At 38.2% G+C, this 27,934-nt stretch overlaps 1 protein-coding gene across 3 annotated transcripts in view; it reads left to right on the top strand.

Moving 5' to 3' along the window:
- The window catches only part of sema5ba (sema domain, seven thrombospondin repeats (type 1 and type 1-like), transmembrane domain (TM) and short cytoplasmic domain, (semaphorin) 5Ba), a 153,082-nt gene that overhangs the window by 78,119 nt on the left and 47,029 nt on the right, over nucleotides 1-27,934 (top strand). For all 3 annotated transcript variants that reach the window (XM_087803437.1, XM_087803436.1, XM_087803439.1), the window contains exons 6-9: nucleotides 19,859-19,921; nucleotides 20,253-20,351; nucleotides 20,414-20,627; nucleotides 24,589-24,874. In XM_087803437.1, coding sequence (XP_087659563.1) covers nucleotides 19,859-19,921; nucleotides 20,253-20,351; nucleotides 20,414-20,627; nucleotides 24,589-24,874 — 662 coding nt within the window. The remainder of the gene's footprint in view (nucleotides 1-19,858; nucleotides 19,922-20,252; nucleotides 20,352-20,413; nucleotides 20,628-24,588; nucleotides 24,875-27,934) is intronic.

Raw genomic sequence — 27,934 nt, 5'->3', positions numbered from 1 at the left:
CAGTTATAAAGCTTAACAAGTTGTAACTTTGGAGTTTCTAACATATATCTGTCTCTTTTAGACTAGAATCTTCTACATGTTATGTGACCAAAGGTTAAAACGATTTAACTCAGCAGTAATGTTATTTCATCAAACCAAGTCTGATTGATTAAAATGTTAATTACTTGATGTTTTAGTACCAACTTCAATAATTCAAGTTTCAAATGTGGAACAATATGGCGAGAAAAAAAGCTTTTTGTGGAATATGTTTGCAATGCTTTTCAAAAAGAGCAGTCTATGAACTAACTGTTGTTGTGTTAAGTCTGATTTAATAGAAAGGAAAAAAAAGCCTTTATCTCTCACTACTGAACACAACTACTGAAATAAATGAAACTTGTATCTTAATACGTGCAATGTTTTGTACAGACACAGTATTAGCATATGAAACGATTTAAGACATTTTGAGAAGCAACAGATGGAATACATTAAATGATGCGATAAATTCTAGTTTATTTATATTCAACAGTTATTTTTTTCGAACATGTGCAGATCTCAATCGTGCACACATCTCAGTCTCATGCTTGGATTCTTGAGGCAGATCAGAGACACTGTATAGCTGCACATTCTTAGAGTTTGGCGTCCCCGTCCTCCGCACTCCTTCTCTTTTATATTTTTAAACACGTTTTCCCTGTGTGTCTCTTCTGTGGGATGGAGTTCTGGTGTGAGTGCTGCTGGTGGGTCTGATTGCAATCCTCCACCCACATGTTCTGTCCGAGCAGCTCCCACCGACGGAGCTCTTCTTCTGATCTGCTGGTTGGCCTGATCTCCGCCGCAATCACTGCAGCTTGTGGGAGGTGTGTGTGTGTGTGTGTGTGTGTGTGTGTGTGTGTGTGTGTGTGTGTGTGTCTAAGTGTGCGTCTGTATGGGGTAAACCAGGAGGAGTGGGTAGGTGGCAAATGCACCAGGAGACAGAGTATCGGCAGTGTTTAATGGAAAGAAAATCAGATTTGTCATTCTTTTGACATGATCCTTTCATCATTTTGTCATGAAGTCTAAATCTGACACCAACATATATGATTTTATCCTGCATGTTCAACGTACGGTTTTCAGGCAAAGAATTTTGGTATTAAAAGTGTTTCACCCAGAAATGGACTTGGTGGAAAGTTATTTAATTGCTCAACCATGTGACTAAGACAGTTCAACTTCCTTTCTTTCTCACACCGCAGAGGAAAAACAACATGCGTCTGATAGAGATATTTGGCAGTCATTGATTTAGATAAATGTCGGCGAGGCTTTCATATTCCTCACTTGTTGGTTTTGCCTCAAGACCATTATCTCCGCTGCTCAAGTTTCTGGTCACACGCTGGAGATTAAATATTGATTCTTCTAACACCAACGTACATTATCATGGAAACAGATTGATGCCGGCGTGTCTGTTTTTATTTTTTCAAGTTTTCAACCTTGTTGTTTTTATAATGCCTTAAGGTCTTGTATCATTTTAATTGAGCTTCTTATTTGATAGAAATACAATTTAAATAACCAAATAGGTTTCCATGATTAGAGACTAAAGGTAAAAAACTGACAAACTCTAATGCTATAAACTTCTGGCCATAAGAAGGTCCTTAAAAAATGTCCATAAAAACTCTGTTGAGTGCCCGAGCAGCCCTGCTGCAGACTTGATACGCTCAGTGAGCTGTCGACACCACCTCACCTGATTGATGGTATCTCTGTTTATATCACAGGGGGAGCTGCTCTCCTTCTGTCCGGTCCGGGAATGCCTTATAAATCCTCTGCTGACAAAGATGACAGAGCGTGTTCACCTATGTCTGTTCTTTTATTGAAAGCTTAAATATTATTTATATTTGATGTATTTTGAAAGCATCATCGGGATATGATACAAAAAATGCACGATGAGTATTAAATCATGCAATACATTTGGTTAATTGGTCATGTGAGCACGTCTAGTGTAGTAGTTTGAAAATTCCCACAAACCGAGTCGATCACTGAGATCGATTTGCCATTAAAAGAGTCCACTTGAAAGTGATGTTGAGAATGTTGTAGTTGAAGGAGGAAAGTGAGGTGGAACTCATTCTGAGAGTGGCTGACACGCTGACAATATACCATCTATGTGCAAACTGATGAGTCATAGTCTCCACATTCTTAAAAGTCTGCACGAAGAATGTAGATGGATATGGTGCTCGATAGAGTTTGGATAAGGATTACCCTGGCTATATACTGGAGGGCAGCCAATGTGTGTTCTTCTGTCTCTAGTTTAGAAACCACTGCCAGCTGAGGGCCTCTTTGCGCTTGATGGAGTCTACTGACTCCTTCAAGAAACATCTTAAGACATTCTTATGTGTGCAGACTTTTCCTTGATTTTCTGGAACTCCTGTGTTGTTCTCAGTGTTATCTTGACCTTTAAAGTATATATTTTATAGTGTTGTTGTGAGTATTGTTTTGATTGTTTAGGCTCTTTGTGACCCTGGTCTGGAAAAGCGCTATATAAATACAAATTACTTACTTACTTACTTATAAACTGGCACTCTTACAGGCGGGCACATGATTGAGGGATGTGCTAATCCATCATCCATCAATCTGTTTCCTCCCACGTGTTTCTGTTGACCTTTTAAGTAACAAGTAATTTTAAGTTTTTAAATGTTTCTATACCTTAAAAGCACCTCAACACTTTATCCCAAAATAAACATGTGTTCCTGACCCAACCTGCAACTGGAACTGAGCACATTTCAGCGGAATGGTTTTCTAGTGACAGCTAAGGGAGTAAACAAAATGTATGAGTTCTACTTGTTGCCATACGTGTGAGAGCAAGGAAGAGGAGGAGGGGAAAGAGGAGGAGAACAAGGTCTTCCTCAGTTCATCAGATAATCCCAACATAGATAAGAAGGCAGTCCCGTAGAGTCTAAATGTAAACAACACATTTGTGTCTGGATCCCCACAAATCTGTCTCCATCGTCCCACCTGTGCTGCTCTCTATCGACTTTAGCATCAGCACTGCTCCTGCTGTGGCATGTTCTCTTCTCCTAATCCTGCCTAGTGTGAAAGTCACATTCCTGCGCCGGAGAACATTTGGTAGCTGCTGAAGCGTTTATGATTTACTGTAAGGTACGCACAGTCTTTTATACGACTCAATATTGCTATTGCATTATAAACGGTGAGTTCTTGGTTTTTGTTCTTTTATTTTAAAGCATTCAAGGTTATTATTGTAAATACATCTAATATGAATGCAGCAAAATGAGCTGAGGCCAGTTAGTACAAAAGCACATCAAACAATATAAAACATTAGGACCTGACCTTCTATAGCATAGATGTACACATATCTATTTTTCTCTTTAATCTCTCTTTCCGTAACATAATTTCTCCAAATTAAAAAAAAATGTACTTGTTAACATTGACTTAAAAAAAAAAACAAATGCACCTGTACAAACATAAGAACTTGTTTTTTGCACCATGTTTTTTCGTTCATATCTCATACTAAAACATAACACCTGCTTATAAACAGGTGTGTTTATACATCAACAAATGTTTTTGTTCTTAAAAATGGTCATGCTTGTACTTACATGTACTCTCAAGTAACAGATCAGCACAAATATATTAAAGGTCGACAAAAACAAAATAACAAATTAAAAACTCTTCAGTCTATACTTACTTCAATGGATAGAATTTTTGTATTTAAATGTTTTAGTCACTCAAGAATGTCATCTTGTCACTTCACAACTTAGTGTTCTCATTCTTCATAGGGTTTTCTTCTGGAGTAAAACCTAAATTCTACTTACCAGCTCCACCCGGCGACTAAAAGGTTAGCACAGTCTGCTCATATTGAGCCTGAGGAGCTGCTACATATTATATCGTGACAAGTGATTTCTTTTTCGCTCACAGCGCTCCAACTTGCACATTAGCACTCATTTCTTACAAAGGCTGCATCAATAATTAAATCTCTGGCCAAATTACATCCCAGAAACTAATGAAGAGTGAGAGTGAAATCAGCCTCGACTCATCAGGCAGAATTGTGGAGCTGGAAACAGAGGGCAGCTCAAGGATGTGATGGGGTCAGCGCTCTAAAAATCCTCCAAACCTTTTTTTCTTAAACCAGCTCTGTAACACAAAGCATGAGACTTGTGTCACTCCCATTGAGATGTACATGCTTTGGTGATGACTTACTGTCACTGTGATTAGCTTTTAAATCAGGATATTCGTACATTTCAAGAGATGCTCTTTTGTGTTTCATTTCCTGACTGAAGTTACAATGACACAAGACTTGTATTCTCTATTGTGTAAAATGATGTCAAAATTTTATAAATATGTTTTTTTCTGCCAATAGTTCAAACAAGTTTCCTTGCTGATAATTCTCAGTTTATATGTCCATTCAAAATGATGAATGATTTGTTTGTTTTTTTAACTTGGCAATAGATTGCCACATACCCTAATGTTACCAGTTCTGACATAAATAGTAGTTACAAGACCAAAGAATAATCTTTTTTTCTGAGCTTTGGCTTTATTCTCCACAATTGTGCTTCGTCCAAATTTTTTGTAATATACATATTTATATATGTTTTTAAACGAAGCAAAGACTCGCCGTTGACAATGAATGTCTTACTTATCTACCAAAAAAGGCAAAAAAAAAGAAGACATTTTATATCAATATTTCAGATGCAGAAAGAAGGTAAATATTTTTGTAGCAAGTTTTGAAATCGTAAAGCCAGAATAGCAACGGGTCTGATTCATTTTGGACATTCAAATTGAAACTTTGACTACGGGCTAGTGAGCTTTGAAATGCCAAATGGTTCAAACAGAGAACACAGTGTGAAAGCCAGCAGAAATGCAGAGACATCTGTGTTAAAGATTTCTGGGAGTTGCAGGATTCACATGAGAGACTGCGTTAAGAAAGTCTGCGACTCTAAAGCAACAGCAGGACCACCTCCTGGGTGCTGCTCATCAACCTCGCTCGTAAGGGAGCCTTGCACTATAGGCTCATTCAAACTTTCCCAAACACAAGTCCGGAACACATCTCAGACCTCCAAACTCACAAGGGACTGATGTTGGTTCAGCAAAACACATTTGAGTTATCTTGTATTTTAATGGTTCCACTTTTTTTTTTCTTTTTTTTTTTTTAGAATCCCTTATTAGTCCCGTGAGGGGAAATTCAACCATTCACACATACTGATGGGAGTAGGCTGCACACTTGCGCCAAGTTCACCATCAGGAGCAATCAGGGTGAAGTGTCTTGCTCAGGGACACAACGACACAAGCTTGTCTGGAGCTGGGATTGAACCTGCAACCTTTTGGACTGCAGGCAACCAATCTACCATCTGAGCTATGTCACCCCACTTAATGGTTAAAGAGAATTCAGAGTGAAGAGGCAACTCAATTTCCTACTTTCACAAGTACATTTTGTTCAATGCATTTACAAAGAAGGGCAAACCCATCAGAGCTTGACTGTGTTACATCATTTGGAACAACTCGTCATCTGAGAGGCTTGTGTGTGGCCAGAGATGAAAGCTTAAAAGCAAAGTACTGTACTTGGAGAGGCAACACGTTGACAGAACGTTAACCAGTGTTACAATCAGGAAGTACAGCTGAGGTTGACCAAGTCAAAACGTACACATATTGTTCTGCTTTTAGGGGATTATAAATCGATATCAGATATAAGCTCATCTCTACTTGTGTTTCCTTTAATAAAACTCTAGGATTATGTCCACAAAGATATCATCATCTCTCCTGGCTCTGTGTGTGGAAGGCTGTCTCCTTCCTCACTCTGTGTTGTGATTATTCAGAGGTGGAACCATAATCAAATAAAGATGTTTTAGTTTATAATTGCCTCGCATGCAGCAGAAGCCAAAACTCTTGCACATCGATTTGGTTCTAGAAAGAGGCATTTTCCTCTACACTTTGAAGTGGAAATAAGGAGACACAAACACACCCAGTTTAACGCTTATCAAAAAAACATTTTAATAGAGTTTGTGGAAAGCGAAGACAGACAACGATGAAGAGTAGAAAGTATATTAATAAATTTATATCAAACACAGCTGATGGACCATGAAAAAAAAAAGAAACGTAAGATGTTCATCCACACAAATCTGCATAAAAAATGCCAGTGGAAAAAGTTTAGATTTCAGAAAACTTGTTTTAATGTGGAAAAATATAACAAGAGGTTTAAGATCCCACACAATTGATCTTGACAACTAATTGACAAAAAACACTCATGTACTATGCACTTTTGCTAATGCCAGGCAGGGGATAGGATGGGTCCTCAGATCAGTTTGATACTTTTACATTTTTTATTAAATAAATGCTGTTTTTTCCGAGCAGTGCCTGATACACACTTTTTGTTTTACAACACACATTGTTCAAACTGTGTAAAAAAGTTAATATTATAAAGTTCATATATAAAGCTGATATTTCAGAAATAATGATAACATATGCTTTTATGGTTATTTGTTGATAAGTTGCTACCTTTTTGTACATTTAAGACCAACATGGCGACAACAGCGAGAATCATGGCTTGCTGAATCAAGTAGTACTTGTCCTTACTCGGTATGAGAAGTTCTGGAGCTCATATCACTTGCTTATGAGTAACTGTTGAAAAGTAATCTGGTGTGTGCTTGTAGAAAATGGATCTATATACTGTCTGGTGCTGACAAGTCCCTGAGCTGGATGTGATCAGGTGTGGAAAACAGTGTTTCATCACAGATGTCAGCTCTCGACACTTGGTTCTATCTGTAGTTGAGCTCATCTTTATTATGCTTGCAGCCTTCGCTGTTTAATGGATTGCATCCGAGTGTTACGCGGCAAGAATTTGGAGCTGCATGTCTGAATCTAAGTTGGCTTTCTGCAGCACTAGATGGATAGATGGATACAACTTCTATCCATCTATTACATGGTAGGTTCACTCTTAACAATTTGGAACAATATACATTTTGGGTTTCTGTTTTCTTTTTCATTTCCATAACCAAATTGGGTGTAAAAGGGTTTTAAAGAATTCAAGCTGAAGAGGTGCTACTTTCTTTTCAGGTGTATTTGTATTTTGAAGTAAAGCTTTTCATCCAGAGGTTTATTTAAGGTCCTTCTTCCTGATTTTTCCTTACCATACTTGTACTTTCACTTTCAGTCATTGTGATTCTCTGAGACTGGTTATTTGTTTCTCTTATAAAGTGTAATTTAAACTGTTAAGTGTCTTGAGATAGCCTTGTTAAGATTTGAAACTTTGTATACAATTGAATTGAATTGAACTTATACCAGGTCAAGGTTACTGTATCATAATCCTCAGCCAGCTGTTATGATGCCCCACTTTTTTTATATAATGAGTCTCTTGGGGGTGGAGACTTCTAGGATTAATTGAGAGAGTTTTGTACAAACACACAAATACTGATAAGTACAATAAATGTCAATTCAAGATCAATTTAAGAGACACAATCAAAACATCACTTCCCGTTGAAAAATGAATAAAAATAACACAAATAAAGTATGTAGGTACTGCAGCAGAAACATACAGTATGTACAGTGCAATAATGAACTGTTTATTGCTGAGGAAAAGACATTGATGTTGTGATGGTCCGGATTACCGTAGTATCCTGCCTGAGGGCCGAGGTGTAAATAGGGGTCCTGGAGACATACAGGTCCTTCGCTTACCACCCAGAGATAAAGGTATTAGCTTACCTTTATGTTTCCATCATTACCCTATTGCAACTTGATATGTGTTAGTTTCTTGATTGTCTTCAGAACACCTCAACTAAAACACTTGTTTGTGAGGAGACAATAACGTGTAGATGGGTGGATTCAGTAAACCCATACAGCGTTCATGTTACCGTGCTCAACTGTCTACTTGTGTGCCCTCCAGTGTGTTTCACCTGCACACTTGGACATGTGTGGGTGCTCACAGAGCTCTAAGCGTTTGTGGAAGTGAAGAAGTAATCCACGTGCTGGTTGGCTGCTCATGGAGAGTCGTGATGCTTCTACCTGCCAGCTCGCAAACATGGAATTACAGTGAGTGGGAGGCAGTGGCAGGGCGAGCAGGGGCGACCACGTACGTCAGCAGGGCTGCGCCGTATATTCACACGTTATCGCAATGTGTTGAAAAAAAATGCCCATATCTTGGAGCCATAATTTAAATAAAGATAATTCAAATGAACTCCCCATCATGGGCCAATGACGAAGAGCCACCAGCAAACATGTTGCTTAACCCATAAAAGTCTAGAGATAAGCCGCAGTGCTGTATAAACCACAGGGTGTGAAAAAAGTAGCAGCTAATCGTTACAGAATATTTGATTTAAGATGTATAACATATAGATTAAAAATAACAGCAGGCAGAAATCACAAGAGGGCAGTTGTGAAATGCTGAAAATGAAGGGATGTTTTTATATGTATAATCATTATATACTGTACATATATTATTCTTGCCTGTGGGCTTTTAAACCCCTCCACTACAATTTGTTGAGGTATTTTATACACAGAAAGAGATAAAGATCAAGCATAGAAATATAGAAGAAAATGAGATACTAAATGTAATAAATAATTTAGCAAGTATGTTTTGAAATAACAAAAGCAATGTTTTTCCCTACTTTATACTCCTTGTTGACGACACACACTTGTTGTATCACAGTGTGATACAAAAAAAAACAAGGAAAGTCTTTCCAAGTCCTTTGGTCATTAAATCTTCTGTTTTCTGTGTCAACTTCACTTATGATGCAGCATCCAAACTGGAGCTCCTAAGCACAGCCTTTCACAAAACGTGACAGAAAAGTGAAAGTCTGAACCCCAATTCTCAAGGTCGTATCACAGAGCCTTGGTAAAGTAGAAAGGATCAGATTCAACAAATACTTCTGTAGTTGTTCTACGCTGCTCTGCTTCATGAGAAGTCCACTCCAGATATTTTCATATTATCATCATAATAAATGTAATATAGATATTTAAACAGTGGACGTGGTTGGCAAATAGATCTTGACTACATTAGTGACCATAATGTAAACCAGTCAGGCTTATCAAAATGTCAACCAGAACATAATGGAAAGTCCTTTGTTTCTCTGTGGAAGATGAATCAGCACTTCCCTTTTTAAACAATGCAAGATTATCAGCAATAAGAATGGAAATCTAACGGAATATTATTCTGAGGCACCAGATGTGAGAGTCAGTGGTGCAATAGCGCAAATCTATTTTGGAAGTAAGTTGCTTGGTTTATTCCTGCTGACTGCATAAGCTAGAGGTTAAATTCCACTGTGCTGTTCAAGCGCAATAAACTGTAAGTGGATTCATCGCCAGACGCAGACAACCTGGACCAATTAACAAGCTTTTACCGGCAATGAGAAAAACAACATCAGACTAACATGGCAACAATATGGAAATAAAAACACAGTGGCTACATATAACGGATTCCTGTCGTGGTCTAATAGCTCCTTTTTTCAGCCTGTTTTAATATATGTGTGTGCGCTCTTCATTGCTTTAAGTCAGAATTCTTAAAAAGGTCAGGTGTGCCGAAACACAGACACCCACGACTCCACCACTGTCTGCAGCGGTGACCTCATGCGGCACTGTCTCATTCTGTCGGAGGGTGTTTGATGGTTGGAAGCCAGCTACTGGTGTTAGACCAGACACTGTGTGGTCGTGGAGGAGAGAGAATGAATGCAACACAAAGACAGAGAATCGAGGGTGTGTCTCTGGATCAGTGTTCAGACACAATGAGACAAGACAAAGAGGCGGAGGAATTCTTTTTTCTGCTTGTCTGCAGGTGCCTTGTGGCATTTCGGCTTCAATTAGCGTGTCGTTTCAGTGAAGGATGTACCATTGTCTTATTATGCTAATTATCCAATTATACAAATCTTCGTTTTGCGGAATTACCATTTGGAAAATAGCTCAGTCATAGCAGTTGGTTTCAATAGGTGTGTAGATATGACAAGAGACAAGCAAAACCTATAAATATAAGACATAAAATCATTTGTATCCAACATTAATTCTGCTGTTGTTAAATGATGTCGACTTTGACTTGATGGTATAGTCCAAAGTTTATTCTCCATTACCTTCATATGTACATTTAAAAACTGAAAATGTTCTGATATATTTATACAGAAACATGGTAGAGAATTGTATTCCTCATGAAATAAAAAAATCCTGAACATTACAAAAGAAAGTTAGATCTAAGTTTAACAAAGCAGTCATTGTCTGGTTGAAGCCATCTGCTTTTATTTCCTCTGGACGTTTTGTCATCTTTTTTCATTGATTCAGTTCTTTCTTCTGCTGTCTCCAAAATCTCACCATTGATTCCTTGATGTCAAATTTTTGTGCAGCATTTTTATTTCCTTCTCAACAGATCGATCATCTTCAACACAAAAGCTGACTCATTTGTATTTCTCTGTGTGTTTCCACCATTAGAGTTAGTGTTATATCAACGTATATTTTGCATTTGATCAATCAAGATTGAGGTGAAAACAAATTAAACTACTTCATTCATAACTCACCAGAATGAACTAATTCACAAGTGCATTGTAAATCTTTGGACACTTTCTTTTAGATAGATTTCATGTTTTCCAGGTCTGTTGTCTTCAGAGACATTGAAGCGCAAGTTGTGCAGTTTTATTCTGGCATTTAGTGAAACACAGTGTGTCATCTCAGCATCAGTCTCAAGAAGTGAATTTTTCTGTGTAAGAAAAAAGTCTATGACAAGAAGAAAGATCAACAGTTGCTGAAACTTAAATGTATTAATAATTTTGTTCAGGTTTTTTTTTTTTCTTCTTAATGTATATTGTTTTCTCTTAATACGGATTCCTCCAGATGAATCTTTTACTGATGTGGATTATAAATCTGAATAATTTAATATCAATGTCAGGACAGAATAGTAGAGTTGAGATTCACCATGTTGTGACTGTATGCTGGTAGTCATGTATAAAAGTAAGCTGTGAAGTTAGTATTGGTTGATATAAATAAAGTTTATACCAACTGTGTTTCCTCACATAGTTGCTACAATAGTCTTTGAAAGACAACAAACAGATGTTACATTTCCTGGTTATTATTGAACCAGGGCGTTCTCTCCTCCTGATTAAACATCTACATGCAAAAAGAAAATGACTGAAAGACCCTTGTTCGTAACATAATGTTATATGTGGCTGTTTCGACTGTGGAATATAAATTGCTATTAAAATAACAATTGAGATAATTGACGATTGATGTCTGACAAAACATTTCAGTTTGCTATTTCACGTGTTCATCCTTCTACTATCACTACTACTGATGAAGGGGAAGACTATCCTCACAACTCACTCACCTGGTTTGCCAAGTGGACCAGTTCGACTGCAGTGACTCTCTTCCAGCACACATGGAGACGCCATCTGCTTCAGCTCACTCTCAGCCAAGTGCTTCACCTGAACAGAGGACATGTTTCAGTCTTATAATGAGAAACACATAAATCCCTGAATAAATATCACATTCCTCATGTAACATAAACACATGACATGGATGCAAAATGCACAGTATATTAAGAAGTTAATTCAGGTGGAAATTGTGATTAATTCCTCTTAGTTTTTTGATGCTTTATCATTGTTCTACGGCAACATTTAGAAGAAAACATTTGGCAAAGTAGGCTGTGTCCCAAAAGCAGTGCTTCCACAGTGCAAGAAAAAACTAATAGCATAAAAGCATAAAAGGAACAAACTCGGTGCCACATTTGATTTAACGTTCCAAAAACCACTTTGTCTAGTGATTCTGCTGAATGTCACTACTCTGCACCACCTGTGCTACATTGGCTGCCAAAGTACCCCAAATATTGGGTTGGGCTTTGGTGAATGGAAGCAATTTAATGGCTTTGCTCTCCTCCATTTCCATCATTCACATATTCATCCACGTGTTAGCTCCATAGCTCAGGAACATTTTGCCGTGCCCCTCATGGCAGATGAAAATGGCTTTGTTAGCCACTAAAAACACATATTTAACTGACAGAAAATAAATAAATACATTTTGGATTTTCAGGAAAAAGTTTAACGTTAAGTTTTATTTAAAGTTTAACACCTTTGAAAAAAGGGAACGATGCATTGTTCTTTATTGACAAATAACACTACTTTTACGTTTTATTGTACATCTCATCGAACATAAAAGCACAAAGACAAACCACAGCACACATAGTTGCCTCTTGATCAAGGATTGGTCGAGCCAAAGTTGGTCCAAACTTACCGTGTTAGCGCAATATCATGAGCTTGATGTGAAATAAAACGAGGTACGTCAGGACAAAGTTAAAGTCAAGACATAATATGAACATGGTTTGATAAGTTTCTAAGGGACAATTGAATATTCATCATCTTTATGAACAAAGAGTTTGACAATGAAACCACTTAGTCCGTCCACAAATCCATTGTGTCACTGACTGTGCACTGATTTTTAATTTGCCTTGAGTCGCATTTTTCCAGTTTGGTCCCAGGCATGTGTCACTGATCAGTAATAGCTCTTTCCCCCCCGACTATGGAGGTCTTTCGCTTTTCTTGACCAGAAACATCCTAAAATGAGTGATGATTTTTACACCACTATTACCCATTGTTTCAAAACCGGTGACCCTCTTTTCATCTCATACACACATCAACAGAGCAGAAATATTTACTTCATAGATAACTATGTATTATGGTAATGGGCACTGGTAATTATCATCATCATGTCCGAGTAGAGTCCGTTTTTTAACAAGTTCTTGCGGTAATAGAATAATAAAAAAAAAATCCTATTAAGTCAGTCGCATTAATTACACCCCAGCAATGTTTGTGCAATACTTGTTTAAACACAATAATGATCATCTGAGAGTGGGTTGTATTGTCTGCTTTCAAATGAGACACAACTGCAAACACACATCTACTATCTAAACAACTCCACTGACACTAATTTAAAATATTTATGAGTGATAATTAATAAACACATATTACGGCATCTCAATGAGCACCGCTTTATTATCAGAGCACCATTTCAAGAACGATTGAAGCCACTTACAAATATATTTCATGGAAACTTCTGTTCTTTCTGTTCTGTTGAGCCAGAATTCATTTTCCTGCTCAGACACTATCGTTGTGATGAATCACCTGCTGCTACTTATTATTATCATAAATCATTTGCTCCTCTTTTTAGAAAAGTGCTGGTAGCTTGGTATTCTTATTGAGTCTAACATCTGGTAAAATTGGGAAGAATGGTGTGCCAAGTCTCAGGTTTGGGAAAACAGCACGCTTGTTGGCTTTGTTAATAGATTCTAAATGAAGTCTAACATGCATTGAAGGCTGCAGGCACAAATAGTAATAAACTTTCTGTCGACAACGGCTGTTTTATAGCGTGAAAAATGACTGTTGCATCGAGGGGGCGAGGGATTTTGTAATTGTCTCATAATTGATGCCTTAAAAACCTAATTGAATTTTATTCTGTTCTTCTTTGGGCCAAACTCTGAGAAATGACGGCAGTTAGTCCATACATCAAAGTAACAGGTGATCATTTGTGTTGATCATCAGAGCTGATGCAACTTTTTTACCAACAGTACAAGAGAATATCATCCAAATGTATTCGACTCAATAAATCCCTTTATGTGAAATGTTATCACAGAGTTCAGAGCTGATCATTCATGTGAGCCTTCCTGGCTGTATATCCATCATGTTTGGATATAGCTTGAGATGTCTGGAGTAACAGCTAATTGAAATAAAGCGATGATCAAATGTGTCGACATGTAATTTCATTATTGATTAGTGTGTTGCATTAGTCACAGCGGTGCTTACAAGCTGTTAACAAGCCGATGTTGGAGTCACTTATGTGGATGTCATTGCCGAAGAGAAACTCACTGTGTGTGCTGTTTTATTCAGCAATAATAATAATATAATAGTAATAATAATATTAACTGCTGCCTTGATTTATTCAACAATCACTTTGTTTGAAGGTGTACTGTTGATTCCAAAGTTAACTTAGTATGTGCTAGATCATTTAATTCATTGGCAGTTATTTAGTTTAAGTAATAAGGTGGAGAAAAAAAAGTATTTTGTCTAATACAGACGTGAATTCAAGTAAATTCAAATAAAATAAGTAAATTCAAAATCAACTCTCTAATCAAAATGATTCTCGGCTCAGAGATCAATAAGTGTGTTAATGAGGCAAATTAAGGCAACAACAAAAGTTTGCTTTGTAGAAGATGAGAGAGCATAGGATGGGTAGGATAGGATGTCTTGTGTCTTGAGATAACTTTGTTATGATAAGACATTTTAAATAAAATTGAATTCTATTGGGTATTGCTTGTATTTATTCTGATACTAGCTTAAAATTGTAGTTTTTGAAACAATGATGCTGTTTTATTGAGGCTTATCCCTTGTGTTATCGCAGGGTCAAGGTGACCTTAAGGCCCGAAAACAAATATAATCGTCACCTTGACCGTGAGATAACGCAAGGGTTAAAAAAAGAACATAAATATGACCGAAAAGTTAAATAGAAAAAAGAGAAGAATATATAAATTGTTTCCATTGTAATCGGTTTTTAAAACACTCTTGGGGTTTTCGGCGAAAATTAGTTGTGCGTCTTTAACAATGTGAGGATTCTGTGAACACCATCTTCTGTGAATTAAATGATAAAGTTTGTTTTTTAGACAAAACATAAACAAATCAAGCAAAAAGAGTGTGCTGGTAAGCTGGGGCCAGCTGTTTGCCTGCTTACCTCCGGGTCGCGTACTTACTGGTAGGAGAAGTAAAAAAAGATCTGTTTTCAAGGTTATACATAGATCCAGAAAAGTAGGTTAATAGAATCAAACGTCTTACTAAATCTAATCCGCTCACCAATAACACAACCAATGTTAGTTACACCAGAGTGCCGCTTTTTTTCCCCGCATCAAGAAACGGCACTTCACAAAATCTCCGAATCATTGAGTGCATCATCCTGCCAGGGTTTGATACTTTCTAACTGCCATTATTATGCATTATTTCCTCACAGATTTTTAATTGCTTTTATAAATCTCTGTGATGGCAACACTTGGCACGCACACCAGCCATCTTCTCTGTCTCCAAATGGTCCATAAACGTTTGCAAAGGCATCACAAGCGGATCAGTACCTGCTCAAGCGCTCTTTACGGCTGTCCTGAACCAAACGAGAAAGAAATAGTGCGACTCATTGATTGTGTTGCTTCGACATTTAACACCAGAGCAGCAGCGGCGATGGCGGACCAGCTATTTATAGTAAGTTCCATTAGTCGGTCCTATGTTTCTCCAAACCATTAGCAGAGGGACCTCAGTCTTCATTACTGATCATAATCAAAGATTAGTGGTTGTGGCCTTGCTGCCATCAGTATAATGAGACTATGAAGGAAGAAGATTATACCGATGTATAATAATAGATGTAATAGTAATACCAACATCTCTGTCTGACAGTGAGCTCCATTTATGTTTATGACTTACCAGACAAACGTATTCATCAAATGGTCATTTTCAACATCTTCACAGCATTTTAAACTCATGACAATTTTAATAATTTAAATCTTTGTTGACCTAAGGTTAAATCATTTTTATTATATTCATATTCCACTCAAACTTCAAACGTTCATTATTATGTTTTTGTTCAAGTTAAATCAATATTTTCATGAAGTTTCTTTAGCTTCTATTTTCGCCTTCGACTGTAGATTTACAACTTGTTTATTGCTTGGGGCTTGAGGATGCACTCTGCAAAATTGAACTTGGCACAGCCTTAATCACTTCTTTCTCATCTGACCACTCAATAATACAACGTCTGTAAGCATGTAAAAGGCGTGTCAGGAGAAGGTGAGTTATGCATCCACTCAATCTACATGTCAAACAATAGTGCGTGACGGGTTCAGCAGTGCGTTGTGGAACCTGATGGGAGACAAAATATAAAAGAATGCTACGACTTATAATTGTCTGTCAATAAAATATATCTTATATCGAGAAAGTTCACTAGAGTTTTGCTTGCCATTACTCATTATTGATACTGAGATTTCATCAGATATTACCCTGGGTTTTGTGGCATCTCTGCAAAAGACTAGTCCTGAAGCCTGTCTAATATGTCTATATGTATATATATATATATATAACTGTTTTGGAATCTTATTCATGAATCAAATAAAGAAAATAGAATTGAGAAAGAAGCAATATACTTTATATACTTTGGCAGCCTTGCTCTACTTTTATATCTCCACTCAACATTTAAACAAAGTTAAAAAGTTAAGATACATAAAACCAGCTTTAGACTTTTAAAGACCGGTACTTAATTTTATGCACCTTTAACAGCCGTTTATTTACCCTTTATCACCGAACTTCAGTCTCATAAAGTTGATAAAGGTGTGAATTCAAACGGCTCTCATTATTTTTTAACTAACTATCATCCTCTCTCAAAGTAGTGAAGAGATTCTTTTTTAGTGATGTCATCATTAATCACATATCTTTACATTAAATTAGAGTATTGCAAATCCAAACCAAAGGACGCAACTTTTTTCTCTGAACTACAAAGCTTATACAATAATGCAAAGAATTAGAATACTACAGCATAAGCTGTGTGTGAAGTCCTCAATGGGTGTAGAACTGTATTAGAGGGACTAAGAAAAAAACAATAGGTCGTTGAACCACAGCTCTGGAAAAATATAGTAGCTCCTTTAAATTCTGACCATATTTTGTTTTGTTTAGTTGTCAAATTGAGATTTTGACCATTTTCCATTAAACCAGAAACTGACCATCATTTCTTTATTTTAAATAGATTCGACTCAATCTGGAAACATAACATCCTGAATTGGATATGGTCGAACCTCAGAGTGAAGAAAGGGAGATGAAAATATCCCTAAAGCGCAATGTTTCTACTGCCACTGAAACATTTTATGAATCCGTTCATTCAACATTCTTGAGCAAAACAACTTAAATCGAAACTATGGATTAAATTCAAGCTGAATACAGCCTGATCAACTACAATATTTTTTGTTTAAAGTACACATCTCAATTATTTCATCATCTTGAATTTCTTGCTTTTGTAAATCAATACAGTCCTTCTCAGTGAGGCAAGCTGCAGCCTGCATTCATTCTGTGGATTTCACTTTGCCATTCAGAGTCTGGTGTGGAGCGTAAGAGGGAGAGGATGTGAAGGGGGATTGGAGTTCTCACACTGTTCATGTGTGTGGGCGTGTGTGTGAGCCTGGCTTTGTTCCAAAGTGGTGTGAGCCTGTGTGTGGTGGAATTCTGGTGAAGGTCAGTGGGTTAAGCCGATGGGGATCCTTGAAGATGGGCCCCTGCCCAAAAAGATGGTAATGCCTCCAGCCATGATTCATTGCATAGGCATCCATCACCCTGTGTGTGTGCACGTATGTGAGTGTGTTTACAATGATGTCATCCCATCCGCCCTGTGGCTGTCAGTGGCTGACAGCAGAGACTGTGGAAAAGAAGTGTTTTCATTCTAACTGAAGTGATGGACCCCTGCTGGGGTGGGGGTCCCCGCGATGATTGGCAGGTGCCAGGCTCCCTTGTAAATCCAGTTAACTATATCTTCAGTCTGTCATCACTGCAGAATAAAATTTGGCTTCTGCATCGAGTGTAAAGCCAAAGTTTAATCATGTTTATTGCTGTTGTACAGCACATCCTGAAGCAGGTTCATTTGAAGTTGTTTTTTGTCAGAGACCAAGAGATGCACTGTGGTTTTCAGTCTGGGCCATAGTTCGCTGAGCATCTCTTCACCAGCTGCAGAGATTGAAGACAGTTTTTCTTTTTTCTTTTCATTTAAATTGTATCTAATAAATACAAGGTTCCTCCTCGAGTGCCTATAACAGGTCGTGTTTGTTGGCCTTTTATCCAGTGACATTTCCTTGTAGACCCACTTCTAGCTCTTGTTGAAAGTGCAGTATGATTCCTCTGTTGGTTTTTTGATGGAACTTTATGTTAAATCTTAAACAGCTTGTGCTTTGGACTGGATGTTGCTGGGATATAACTTATAGAGACGTATTGGTGTCTTAAAAGAAGTTGAATTTTGTAGATATCTTTAGATCAGATCACTTTTTTAGATTAAAAAACGTAAGAAATAAATTCACTTGTCGACTTGTTGGATCTGGGAGTTGACACGTAATGAAGGATCGCTATTTCCCCATTTGTGAAAAAGTCCACTTTAGGTCTTAGAGCTGTGAACTATTTCAATATATATTATAGAAATTAATTTAAACTGAGATGATGTTCATTCACACATATACAAGGATCTGTATTGTTTTGGTGTTAGACAATGTTTATATTTAACCATTACTGTAGATTAAAAAATGTAGAAACTATTGGATTAGTAACAATGTATGTTATTGTCAGCTGGGACACACATTTAAAGTGTTAATAACTGTGGATCATAAGAAACAAGGTCAAATATAATGATTTGATAATTATTTGAATAACAACCAAATGGGAGTTAGAACAAAAAAAATCACATACATTGATAAAAATAAACAAACATTAGATGAGTAGGGAATAGAGTATTTGACGTGTTTTTCTAGATATATTTCTATAAATTTTGTACGAAGCATATCTGCGGGTACTGTAGCGTAGAAAGGTGTCAACGAGGACAAACGATGTGCTGGTGACCCAAATAAACTAAAGGTACTGACCCATTTTCTACAACCTGCTATTGGGTTGTAAGTGTGACTTCACCAGAGGACCCTGCTGATACGCTGCCACAGAATACAAAACAGTGATTATTCTTCACAGACAGATGCAGAGGGAAATGGTCGCTGATCTCAGATGAAAACCTTGTGCAGTGTTGAAGATCAACTCACACAGAAAAGATTGATTCTTTGAACGAGCAAAGCATTTTCTTTTATAATTGTTGTGTTAAATAGTAAATCATTTGTGTGGTTAGTAAAATAAAATAGTAACACAAGTCAACTTGCATCTTTATAGTACATTTGTTAATGGCATATTTTTTTCTGATAGCTTCAATTCTTCTTCTTTTCTCCAATACAAACTATCGGTGTCAGAAAATATATTTTTCAACGCTATACTTGATGCACCTTGGGTTGCCAAATTACATTATTTTGATCTCGTGGACGACTAAACAACCTCACCACACTACCTAAACAATTCCTAATACTGTGTTTAGACCAGTTTAACAAAGGTACCTAAGATTTATAAGAAACAACGAAGCCGTGTGGATGTTGTCTTAGTCTGTTTCCCTGGAGTTTGCTGTTTGTCTGGAACACTGACCCACTTCGTGGTGGTTGAACCACAGTTGGCAGGCACCACTTCAACTGATTGTCAAAAAAAAAACAAGAAAAGTTGGACCCTTGCCTTCTGCTGATAGTCTTGGAAACATGTTCGTCAGTGATGAAGAGAAAGAACAGAGCCAATGGGGATTCTGATGTGACATAATGTGGAGCAGATTTATAAACATTGAAGATTCCTGATGAAGGATCAGAGAAGAGGGCTGGATGCTGATGAAGCTAGTGACACACAACAAGGGGGCTCCACTGGCATCCAGCTCATATACAGCTGATGCCAGGCAGGGGGGACATCTCCCCACCTTCACATCAAGAGCCAGAGCTGCTCCACCGGCCAAGTGTGTGTGTTAATGCTGTGGCCTAAATTCGAATTGAGACCTGAGGTGCAGCCATCAACAGGAATAATTGGCCGGTGGGAATAAAAGGAGTCGTGGAGGAGACGAGCTTCTCAACTCTCAGAGTACACGAAGAGAAAAGTATTTACATGATAATGCCATCTTTAGCTCCTCAGCTGCCTTGTTGGTTACTGTGCCTGCTGCCCACAAATATGTCTTGCCAGATGGTTGCCATGTTTCCTTGATAAACAAACACTAATCAAGTCTTTCTTATCCCGCATCTCTGTTTTAGCAACAGTTGTGCAACCACGTCTTCTGACCCCTTCTGAGTCTCTTTGTCTTACCTGCTGCTTTTGTCATACCCCAGGCGACGGAGTGGGCCCCGGATGAGGAAACCAGGAGGTCCTGTCAGAGCAAAGGAAAAACAGAGGTAACTATGCTTCCACTAACACACTTTTGGAACTGGAAGTTCACAGATCAGCTATCAACAGTTGTTATTGTGAGCTCCACTGACAGCCAAAATAAGACTGCAGATGTTAGACATTAGATCAGGACATTTATTCCACCATGATAATCTGTTTTGTGAGACTAGCACACATCTCACTGTTGTCAATTCACTTGATGAACCATTATCTCAGATGAAACAAGATGCCTCTGGTCACATAATGTTCTCAGGCTTTGTTGTTGTCACGTGAGAGATAAGTCAGGCGAGCGCCTCCGCTTTGCCTTGCTGCTCAGTTTACACTCTTGCTCATGTGCAGACCGAATGCCAGAACTACATCCGAGTGCTGCTGGTGAACAAGACAGAGGTCATGACCTGTGGAACCAACGCTTTCCAGCCGCTCTGCATTACCCGAGAGGTACAGCAAACAAGAATATAAAAGTGTTTACGGAGCTCTAACTGTTCCGATGTCCGTCCCAGGTGGGCAACATGAGCAGCGTGATGGAACGGGTCAATGGCGTCGCACGCTGCCCCTACGATCCTCGCCACAACTCTACAGCGGTGGTGACAGAGAGCGGCGAGTTGTACGCCGCCACTGTCATTGACTTCTCAGGGAGAGATCCTGTCATCTACCGCAGCCTGGGTGGGATGCCTCCTCTACGAACGGCACAGTACAATTCGAAATGGCTCAACGGTAATGTGGCACCATTGACGGTCTCTATATTTCACAGCTTCTGGTGTTTGAAAAAGGTTGAATGTCTCTTTCAATGCTGCTTATTATACTTTCTTGAAAGCAACAGGGAATTAGGGACTCATTCATTCCTCGTGCTATTAGACTAGACTAGGGCAGCAGGAGAGTTAACAGATTATGTGTTCTATTCTATTCTATTATTTTCATGTTCATTTTTGTATTCTTTTAAGATCTTTATGTTTTCTCTTTGAGCTTTGTTCTTTTTATTTGCACTTTGTTCTTGCATTTATGAAAATTCTGTACCTTCTATTTTCTGATGTAAACCTTATTTCCCGAAAGAAGATCTCCAGATGGATTAATAAAGTAAATCGTATATAATCTGAAGACCAAAAAGCAATTATCTGCTTATAAAACAGAACATTTACTGTAAATCGGTTCTGGAACAATATCAGGCATGTTTTTTATGTCCCTACTTTGAATTATATGTAACTCCTGTTAAGACCAGATGCAGTTCTTTAAAGTTTATTTTTAATTGTGAAATGTGTTTTGTCATTTTGGGTCCAGAGAGGAATTCAAGTGGCAGTTAAACTAAAGCATGTACATTTGAAAACATATTTGGAGATTGACACGACGAACATTTACAACATTCTTATGTACATATGACGTAGAAGCCGCTCTTGAGGCCTTAATAATGTACTCTCCAGTTTAGAAAAAAAGATTATTAGATATTTAAATTGGCATCAAGTAACCACAGATTAATGGTCAGTAATATTCTTCTCCTGCTGGGATTATCGAAACTGTGACTCTGTAAATCCACAGGTGTGAACCAGACATGTGAATTCTAACCCGACAGGATTAGTAATCCAATAGCATCCCAACGATCATTAGGTTTCCCGGGCAAACCCACAGGGATTTAAATTCATCCAAACAACATGAGCCGAGTGAAAATTCCTGCTAATACTTTAAGCATTTCTTGACTGGTTTTCAACTGCAAAGCTGTCAAGTCCACACTTCTGCCGCTGACATCTGTACTTGTGGGACGGCTGTTTTTACACGATCACAGTGGAAGCCTGACGGGCTGTGGTGCTGCGAAAACATCAAGGATTGCTTTCGTATTACAAATCAATAGAAAAAATAAAAAGCTTTAAAAAAATAGAATTTATTGAGAAACATATTGTTATTTCTAGTTGTAAACACAAGACAGGAATATGCCATACAAATAAATTATGAATAATGAATAAAAATAAAATACATTTAATCAAACAATATTCATGATCCGGACAACAGAGGGGTAAAAAAATCTCTTGAAGCGGGATGTTCTGGTCCATATTGATCTCAGTCTCCTGCTGGACAGGAGCAGTTGGAACAGGTGTTGTTCCAGGTGAGAGGGGTCAGTTTCAATCCTGCTTTCACGCCTCAATGTCCTGGTGATGTAAAGTTATAGTTGATCAAGAAGAAAGCACACATTAACATGTACATTTATCATTAATAGAGATTCAGGACAAAGTCTTTTTTTCAGAGGTATAAAATACTTAAAGACAGTAATACAGTAAAAAAATATTTTTTTTTTCTGCTTCTCCTGTGAGCACTGTGATGGACTGGCAACCTTGTTATGGTTTTCCACTGCCTCATAGGTTCCACACAGAGAATATGTGGTAAAAATGAATGAATTATGAAGATTATAGGTTGACCTATAGTCTAAACTACTGTCGTAAAATGCTCAATCATCAGCTAACCAATCCTCAGAAAACTGTGCAAAGAGGATATAAACACAAGTAGATTTTTTATGTTACAGTGATACGGGAAATATAAGCTTGAATAGAACTCCAGTGAATGCTGATGCTTCTTTAGAAAACCACAAACATCCCCAGAGATATGGTTGCAAAAACTTTATTGCTGTATTTCACTGTATTTTCATGTTGCAGTCAAGAAAAGGTCAAAATAGTTGTCCACACTGGGACTACAACAGGTGACTGACCTTTTTTTGGAGTAATCATTTAAACCAAAAATAAGGAAGGAGAAACTTGTTTGTTGCCTCAGCAAAAGGTTAAATCTGGTATACAATGGAAAGGAAATTGTTTTCATGCCTCAATAAGTGTGAGCAGTGGAGAAAGGTCATAACTGTGTTTTGTAGAAGAATGTGATTGGGATTAAGCTGTGTAAATTCCAACACTGAATTCAATAACTGAAGGGGAAATTACTGTTATTTCACGACTATACTGCTACTTTTTCACACACTTTGACTTGTGATGCTTTATTGTCAAAGCAGTTAACCTTCTTTCTTTTAAGAGAAGAGGGATAATGACGGTAGTTTTGCTGTAAAACACCAACGCTGACAAGAACAAGGCTCTGTCTCTCAAATCCTAAAATTGACATTGAAATTTTGTCATCTCTTTTCAAGTTGTCATGCAGACTAATGAACGCACACAAGCACTTCCCCTATATCTGGAGGTGGAGATGTGGAGTGAAATAGATGCTGAAGTGACCTTTCTTTATCGGAGGACACACGGGCAAGAAAGTTTGGATGATGGCAGCAGGTGTGTTAAATGCGGAGGCTGAGAAGGATGTCGAGGATTGTAGAGGCGTAAAAGACGGAGCGAGGAGTCAGTGAGCAACATAATTATTCCTCGCTGCAGGAGAAGGGTGACATTACCACACACAGCATGCTTCACACCACACTGAAGCTTCGGCGACGAGTGTGTGTCCTCTCACTTCACGCTGGCCACTTGTGTGTCCATGTGTTCTCGGCATGCGTGTGTTTAGTCGCGACACACTGAAATGAGAAAGATGCTGAGCAGCTGGAGAGAGTCTCATCAGCATAATCACACACACACGCACACACACACACACACACACACACATACACACACCTATGGCAGACAAAGCCTGGCTATGGATGAATCTGTGATGGAATTGTGTTCCCACTGGATTTAATGTGTGAATCTAAATCATTCACAGTTCTGATCCTCCTCAGTTCAGGAGAACCAGCGGCGAAAGGGTTGTAGATTCAATCAATCTTTTCTTTATTAGAAAGCTAACCCAGCGGGTGCTGACCAAATGTTTTTCATCAACATTCAAACTAACATAAGCTTCAGTGTTGAATTGTGCCTCAAAGTAAACATGCATTATATATTATATACAAGTATATTTTTGATATGATCCGTGTTGAGTGGGGGTGGGGATTGTTTTATTTACATTATTTCTGCACACATTAAAACACTTAGGAAAACAATGATTCATGCCAACTCATATTCCGAGTGCACCAGCTTTATATCCTTAATGTTTTTGCATCTCCTGTTATTCACATCACCTCCTCGCCCCCTCGTTCAAGCTGCTAAACATCTCTGTTCCATGCTGGTTTAAACAAACCTACAAAACAGCATAAAAATTATGGGGAATTAAAGCAAAAATACTCCAGCGTTACACAAAGTAAGTGAGAGAAAAATCTTTTGAAAATAAAATGACATATTTTAAGGGGTGAGAATAAAAAAGACATACGATTAATCAATGCCAATCATTTTAAATGAATCCCTCAATTAATTTTTTGTGAGCTTGTGTTTACAACTGTAATTTCTTACTTAAACTCAGTCCACTCTGCCTGACAGCCCCCTGAGAAGGGCGAGACATCCATCATCTGTGATGTCAGCGGCCGCCGTAAAAGCAGCACAAGCACCGAGTTAAACAGACATAGCTTCATGGATTTGCCATCAAAACATCACTTGGATTTACTAGCAGTCATTTCTCATCCCCTCCTTCCTCGACATCTTCTACTCTCATTTACACTTTTGACATTGAGGCTCCGTCCCACTTATATTCAGGCAGAAGAATTTAGAATCTTTTATTGCGATCGATTCCAGGCATGAGGTCAAAGAAACGATATTACCGAGATAAACGTTACAAATAATTCTATCTCCCCGTAGTCACCCAGCGATGACCCTCTTGTTTTCTCTTCTTCTCCCCACAGAGCCCCACTTTATCTCAGCATACGACATCGGCCTGTTTACCTTCTTCTTCCTGAGAGAGAACGCTGTGGAGCACGACTGTGGAAAGACTGTTTACTCTCGAGTGGCTCGGGTGTGTAAGAATGACATCGGTGGTCGGTTCCTGCTGGAGGACACCTGGACCACGTTCATGAAGGCCCGGCTCAACTGTTCGCGCTCAGGGGAGATCCCCTTCTACTACAACGAGCTGCAGAGCACCTTCTACCTGCCCGAGCAGGACCTCATCTACGGCATCTTCACCACCAATGTGTGAGTTGCACTTTTTGAAATACACCTTCTTCAACATTAATGGATTCTTTTGACTTAATTCCATATCGTCTCACATGTGGTTATCATTGTTTCAAGTCAATTGTTAACCAATTGATTGATGATAATTTAGGATCTGGACAGTTGTGATGCAGTGAAAAATAAAATCCTTCACAAGCTTACAGCCTCCAGGAGGCGCTCTAGCAGGAAAAGTAACACAAGACAGACATGTAGAAGAGATAACTGAAGACTTTCTCGATCAAGTGGTGGCAGTAATGCATCAACCGCTGATCAACAAGACAGAGAAGGTTTTGTTAAAAACAGTCAATTGGTGCATCATGAACACACCCATGATTGAAAAATGCAGTTTTGAAGTTATAGAAGGAAATGCTCACGGATATGTGGCTTATATTCAGCGTTTGAAATCACTGTGGTCAAACAAATATTTGTGGATTTTTTTTTTATAAGAGAGAGAGAGAGGCGACTTCCCACAAACACAATGACTCAGACGTAATTCAACTTTTATTACCCATGAGTCATGTCGGGGGAATTTTTTTCACCATCGCTCTTTTCATTATAGCATATAACAAAAGCTGCAGTACATTTTACTGTCTTTCAATGATTCATTTCACTGTAAAACCCAAAGAAAAGATTCAATATTGACTATAGTCTGAGATGGGCTAATTATTTGTGTATAAATGCTAAGATAAGTTTTACTTCAATAATACCTTACTGTTTCCATGGTGATAGATTATTTATCCTCACCAGCTAAAAATTGTATGGAAGATCATGTATGTCAGGATATAAGTGAATTTTGAAAGCCCTGGTTACGTCATGGATCATAAACGCAACATAGAAAATAATGTGACTCAAATACTTGAAGGATATAAACGTCACCTAAAGTCATCAATTAATATGAGCTGTTGGATGGAGCAGATGGATCCTCACACTCAGATGTATTATTTATTTTATGCCGGCAGCTTTCGATACAAACGGGTGTACCTACTCTGATACAAATGTAACAACCTCTGGGAGCATCCAATCAGGCTGTAGATTAATTTATGTAGAGACCGAGGTTATGTATTCCCTGTGACAACAATACAATATTTTTGTCGTTTTTCTGGTGATCCCCCCCCCTCTTTTTTAAGGGGGTTGGGTATGTTAATGCAATCAGCACAACACTGTCTCCATCTGTCTGGCATCAACAGCCACACATTGTGGGTCTTCTGCGGTTTATCTGAACAGAAAGATGGAGAACACACTGCTTATCTTCACCTCTAGCAGGGCGGGTCTCTCTGACCTTCTCGCTACATCCCTGAACAATGTTTTTGTTTTCCTTCCAAACAGTGTTCGTTGGTAAAATAAATGCAAAGACTCAGATGTCTGCCACAGATGGCAAGAGATAAAGAGCTCACAGATCCAGAAGAGGAGTTTCATTCCTGGTTTTATGGTGACTTAAGACTAACGGAAAAACTGTAATGGATTTAGAGCAGAAAGAAAACACCTTCCCATGTTGCTTAGCTTAATCCCTTTCAGAATTACCAACGATGACATTCACGCTTCCTGAAAGGTCTGACTTAGATTACCTATATGTCGACAAAAATGTCATTATATTAAAAGACAAAACTCACTGGCTTAAAAAAGATGACAATAACTGAGTAAAAAAAAAACGCATTTCTTTAGTTTCTTGTATTCAAGACTTTATTCTAGTTTTGAAACCAATTGGCAGACTTACTACATACAATTACATCAGACATATTTGTTTGTAATTTTTTTCAATAACTAAAATATCTATATACCGAGTTCAGAAAGTAAAGCAGGAAGAACTGACCTCCTCTAAATCGAGATGTTGCATGTTGTAGTCTATCATTAAGTCAAATAAGACTCTTTCTACTCAAAATAATCAGTTTGAACCAACTGGAAGAACAATATTTAATTTCAATATTCACCCTTTTTTAGTAATCTTGTTTAAATTATATGCTGTAGCCAGCACTGACGTGTTCTAATCTGGAATTCTGCAAGCAATTTTTAATGTGTTTGTTGGTTTTCCACTTAAATGCAAAGAAACCGGTTCAACTCGTGCGTATGCCCATTGTTTAGGTAAGAAAAAGCATTACTGATTTAAACCCATTTCCCTTTGTTGGTATTGGAGTGGAGGCACAAAATAGTTTTGTTGTCACGACCCTCCAAATGAATATGCGACTGCTGTTGTCACAAGACTGGCAAAGCCTTGTTGAACTTGGCAGGCACAATATTATTTGCGTTTGCTGTCGATCTATTAGTGACTTTCACAAACAATCTGATGTCTTTTGCTGACATTCTGATCATTTGGAGACAGATGCACAAAGAGATGATGACCACACACAGCAATTTGTCTTTCCCCTGACTGCCTGCGGAGATGTTTGTTGCACCTTAAAGAGCACAGCGGTTGAACAATTGCCTAGACTAACTTCACCTGAAGGGAAGCGATGAGGTGAAGTGCTTTTGGATATCACTATTTAAAAGTTGTACCAAGTTGCACACCAATCAAAAGAGGCAATGTATTTATTAATTGATGAATGTGCAAATATTTGTTTAGTATTAAATCAGTCGCTGCTTTTTCTTTGTTATGACGGAGCCCTCGAGCAAAGTTCTCAAACACTGATGTTGACGTGATGAAATTCAAAGCACCGGCCTCAACACGACCTTTAATTAACTCCAGGCTATTATTGGTTCAACAGGCCGTGAGGCTCGTCTCGACAGATGAGATGTCCAATTTCTTTTAACTAACTAATTACCAGCCTCCTTATCTATTTCAGAGGAAGATCACTAACCTTTCCACTTCACTGGCTCTTGACAGGTTTCACTTGGAAGCGATGAGAAAGGATAAAGAGAGAGAGCCGACCTAAGTGCTGTGTTAATGAATGTACAGACAAAGATGACGAGGAATCTGTGGGAACATTTTAGAGCAAATTGGGTTGAGGGAATTAATATACTGTCGTTGTAATACATGCTGTAGCTCTATGATACAAGTTTGGGGAGCAGTTGGGCGTTTTGTGTTTTTTTCAAAGAGGCAAGAAAGTT

The sequence above is a fragment of the Callionymus lyra genome, chromosome 12 (genome assembly GCF_982586985.1).
Source record: "Callionymus lyra chromosome 12, fCalLyr1.hap1.1, whole genome shotgun sequence".
In the NCBI taxonomy this organism is placed as follows: Eukaryota; Metazoa; Chordata; class Actinopteri; order Syngnathiformes; family Callionymidae; genus Callionymus; species Callionymus lyra.
This window is presented reverse-complemented; position numbering and strand designations above follow the sequence as displayed.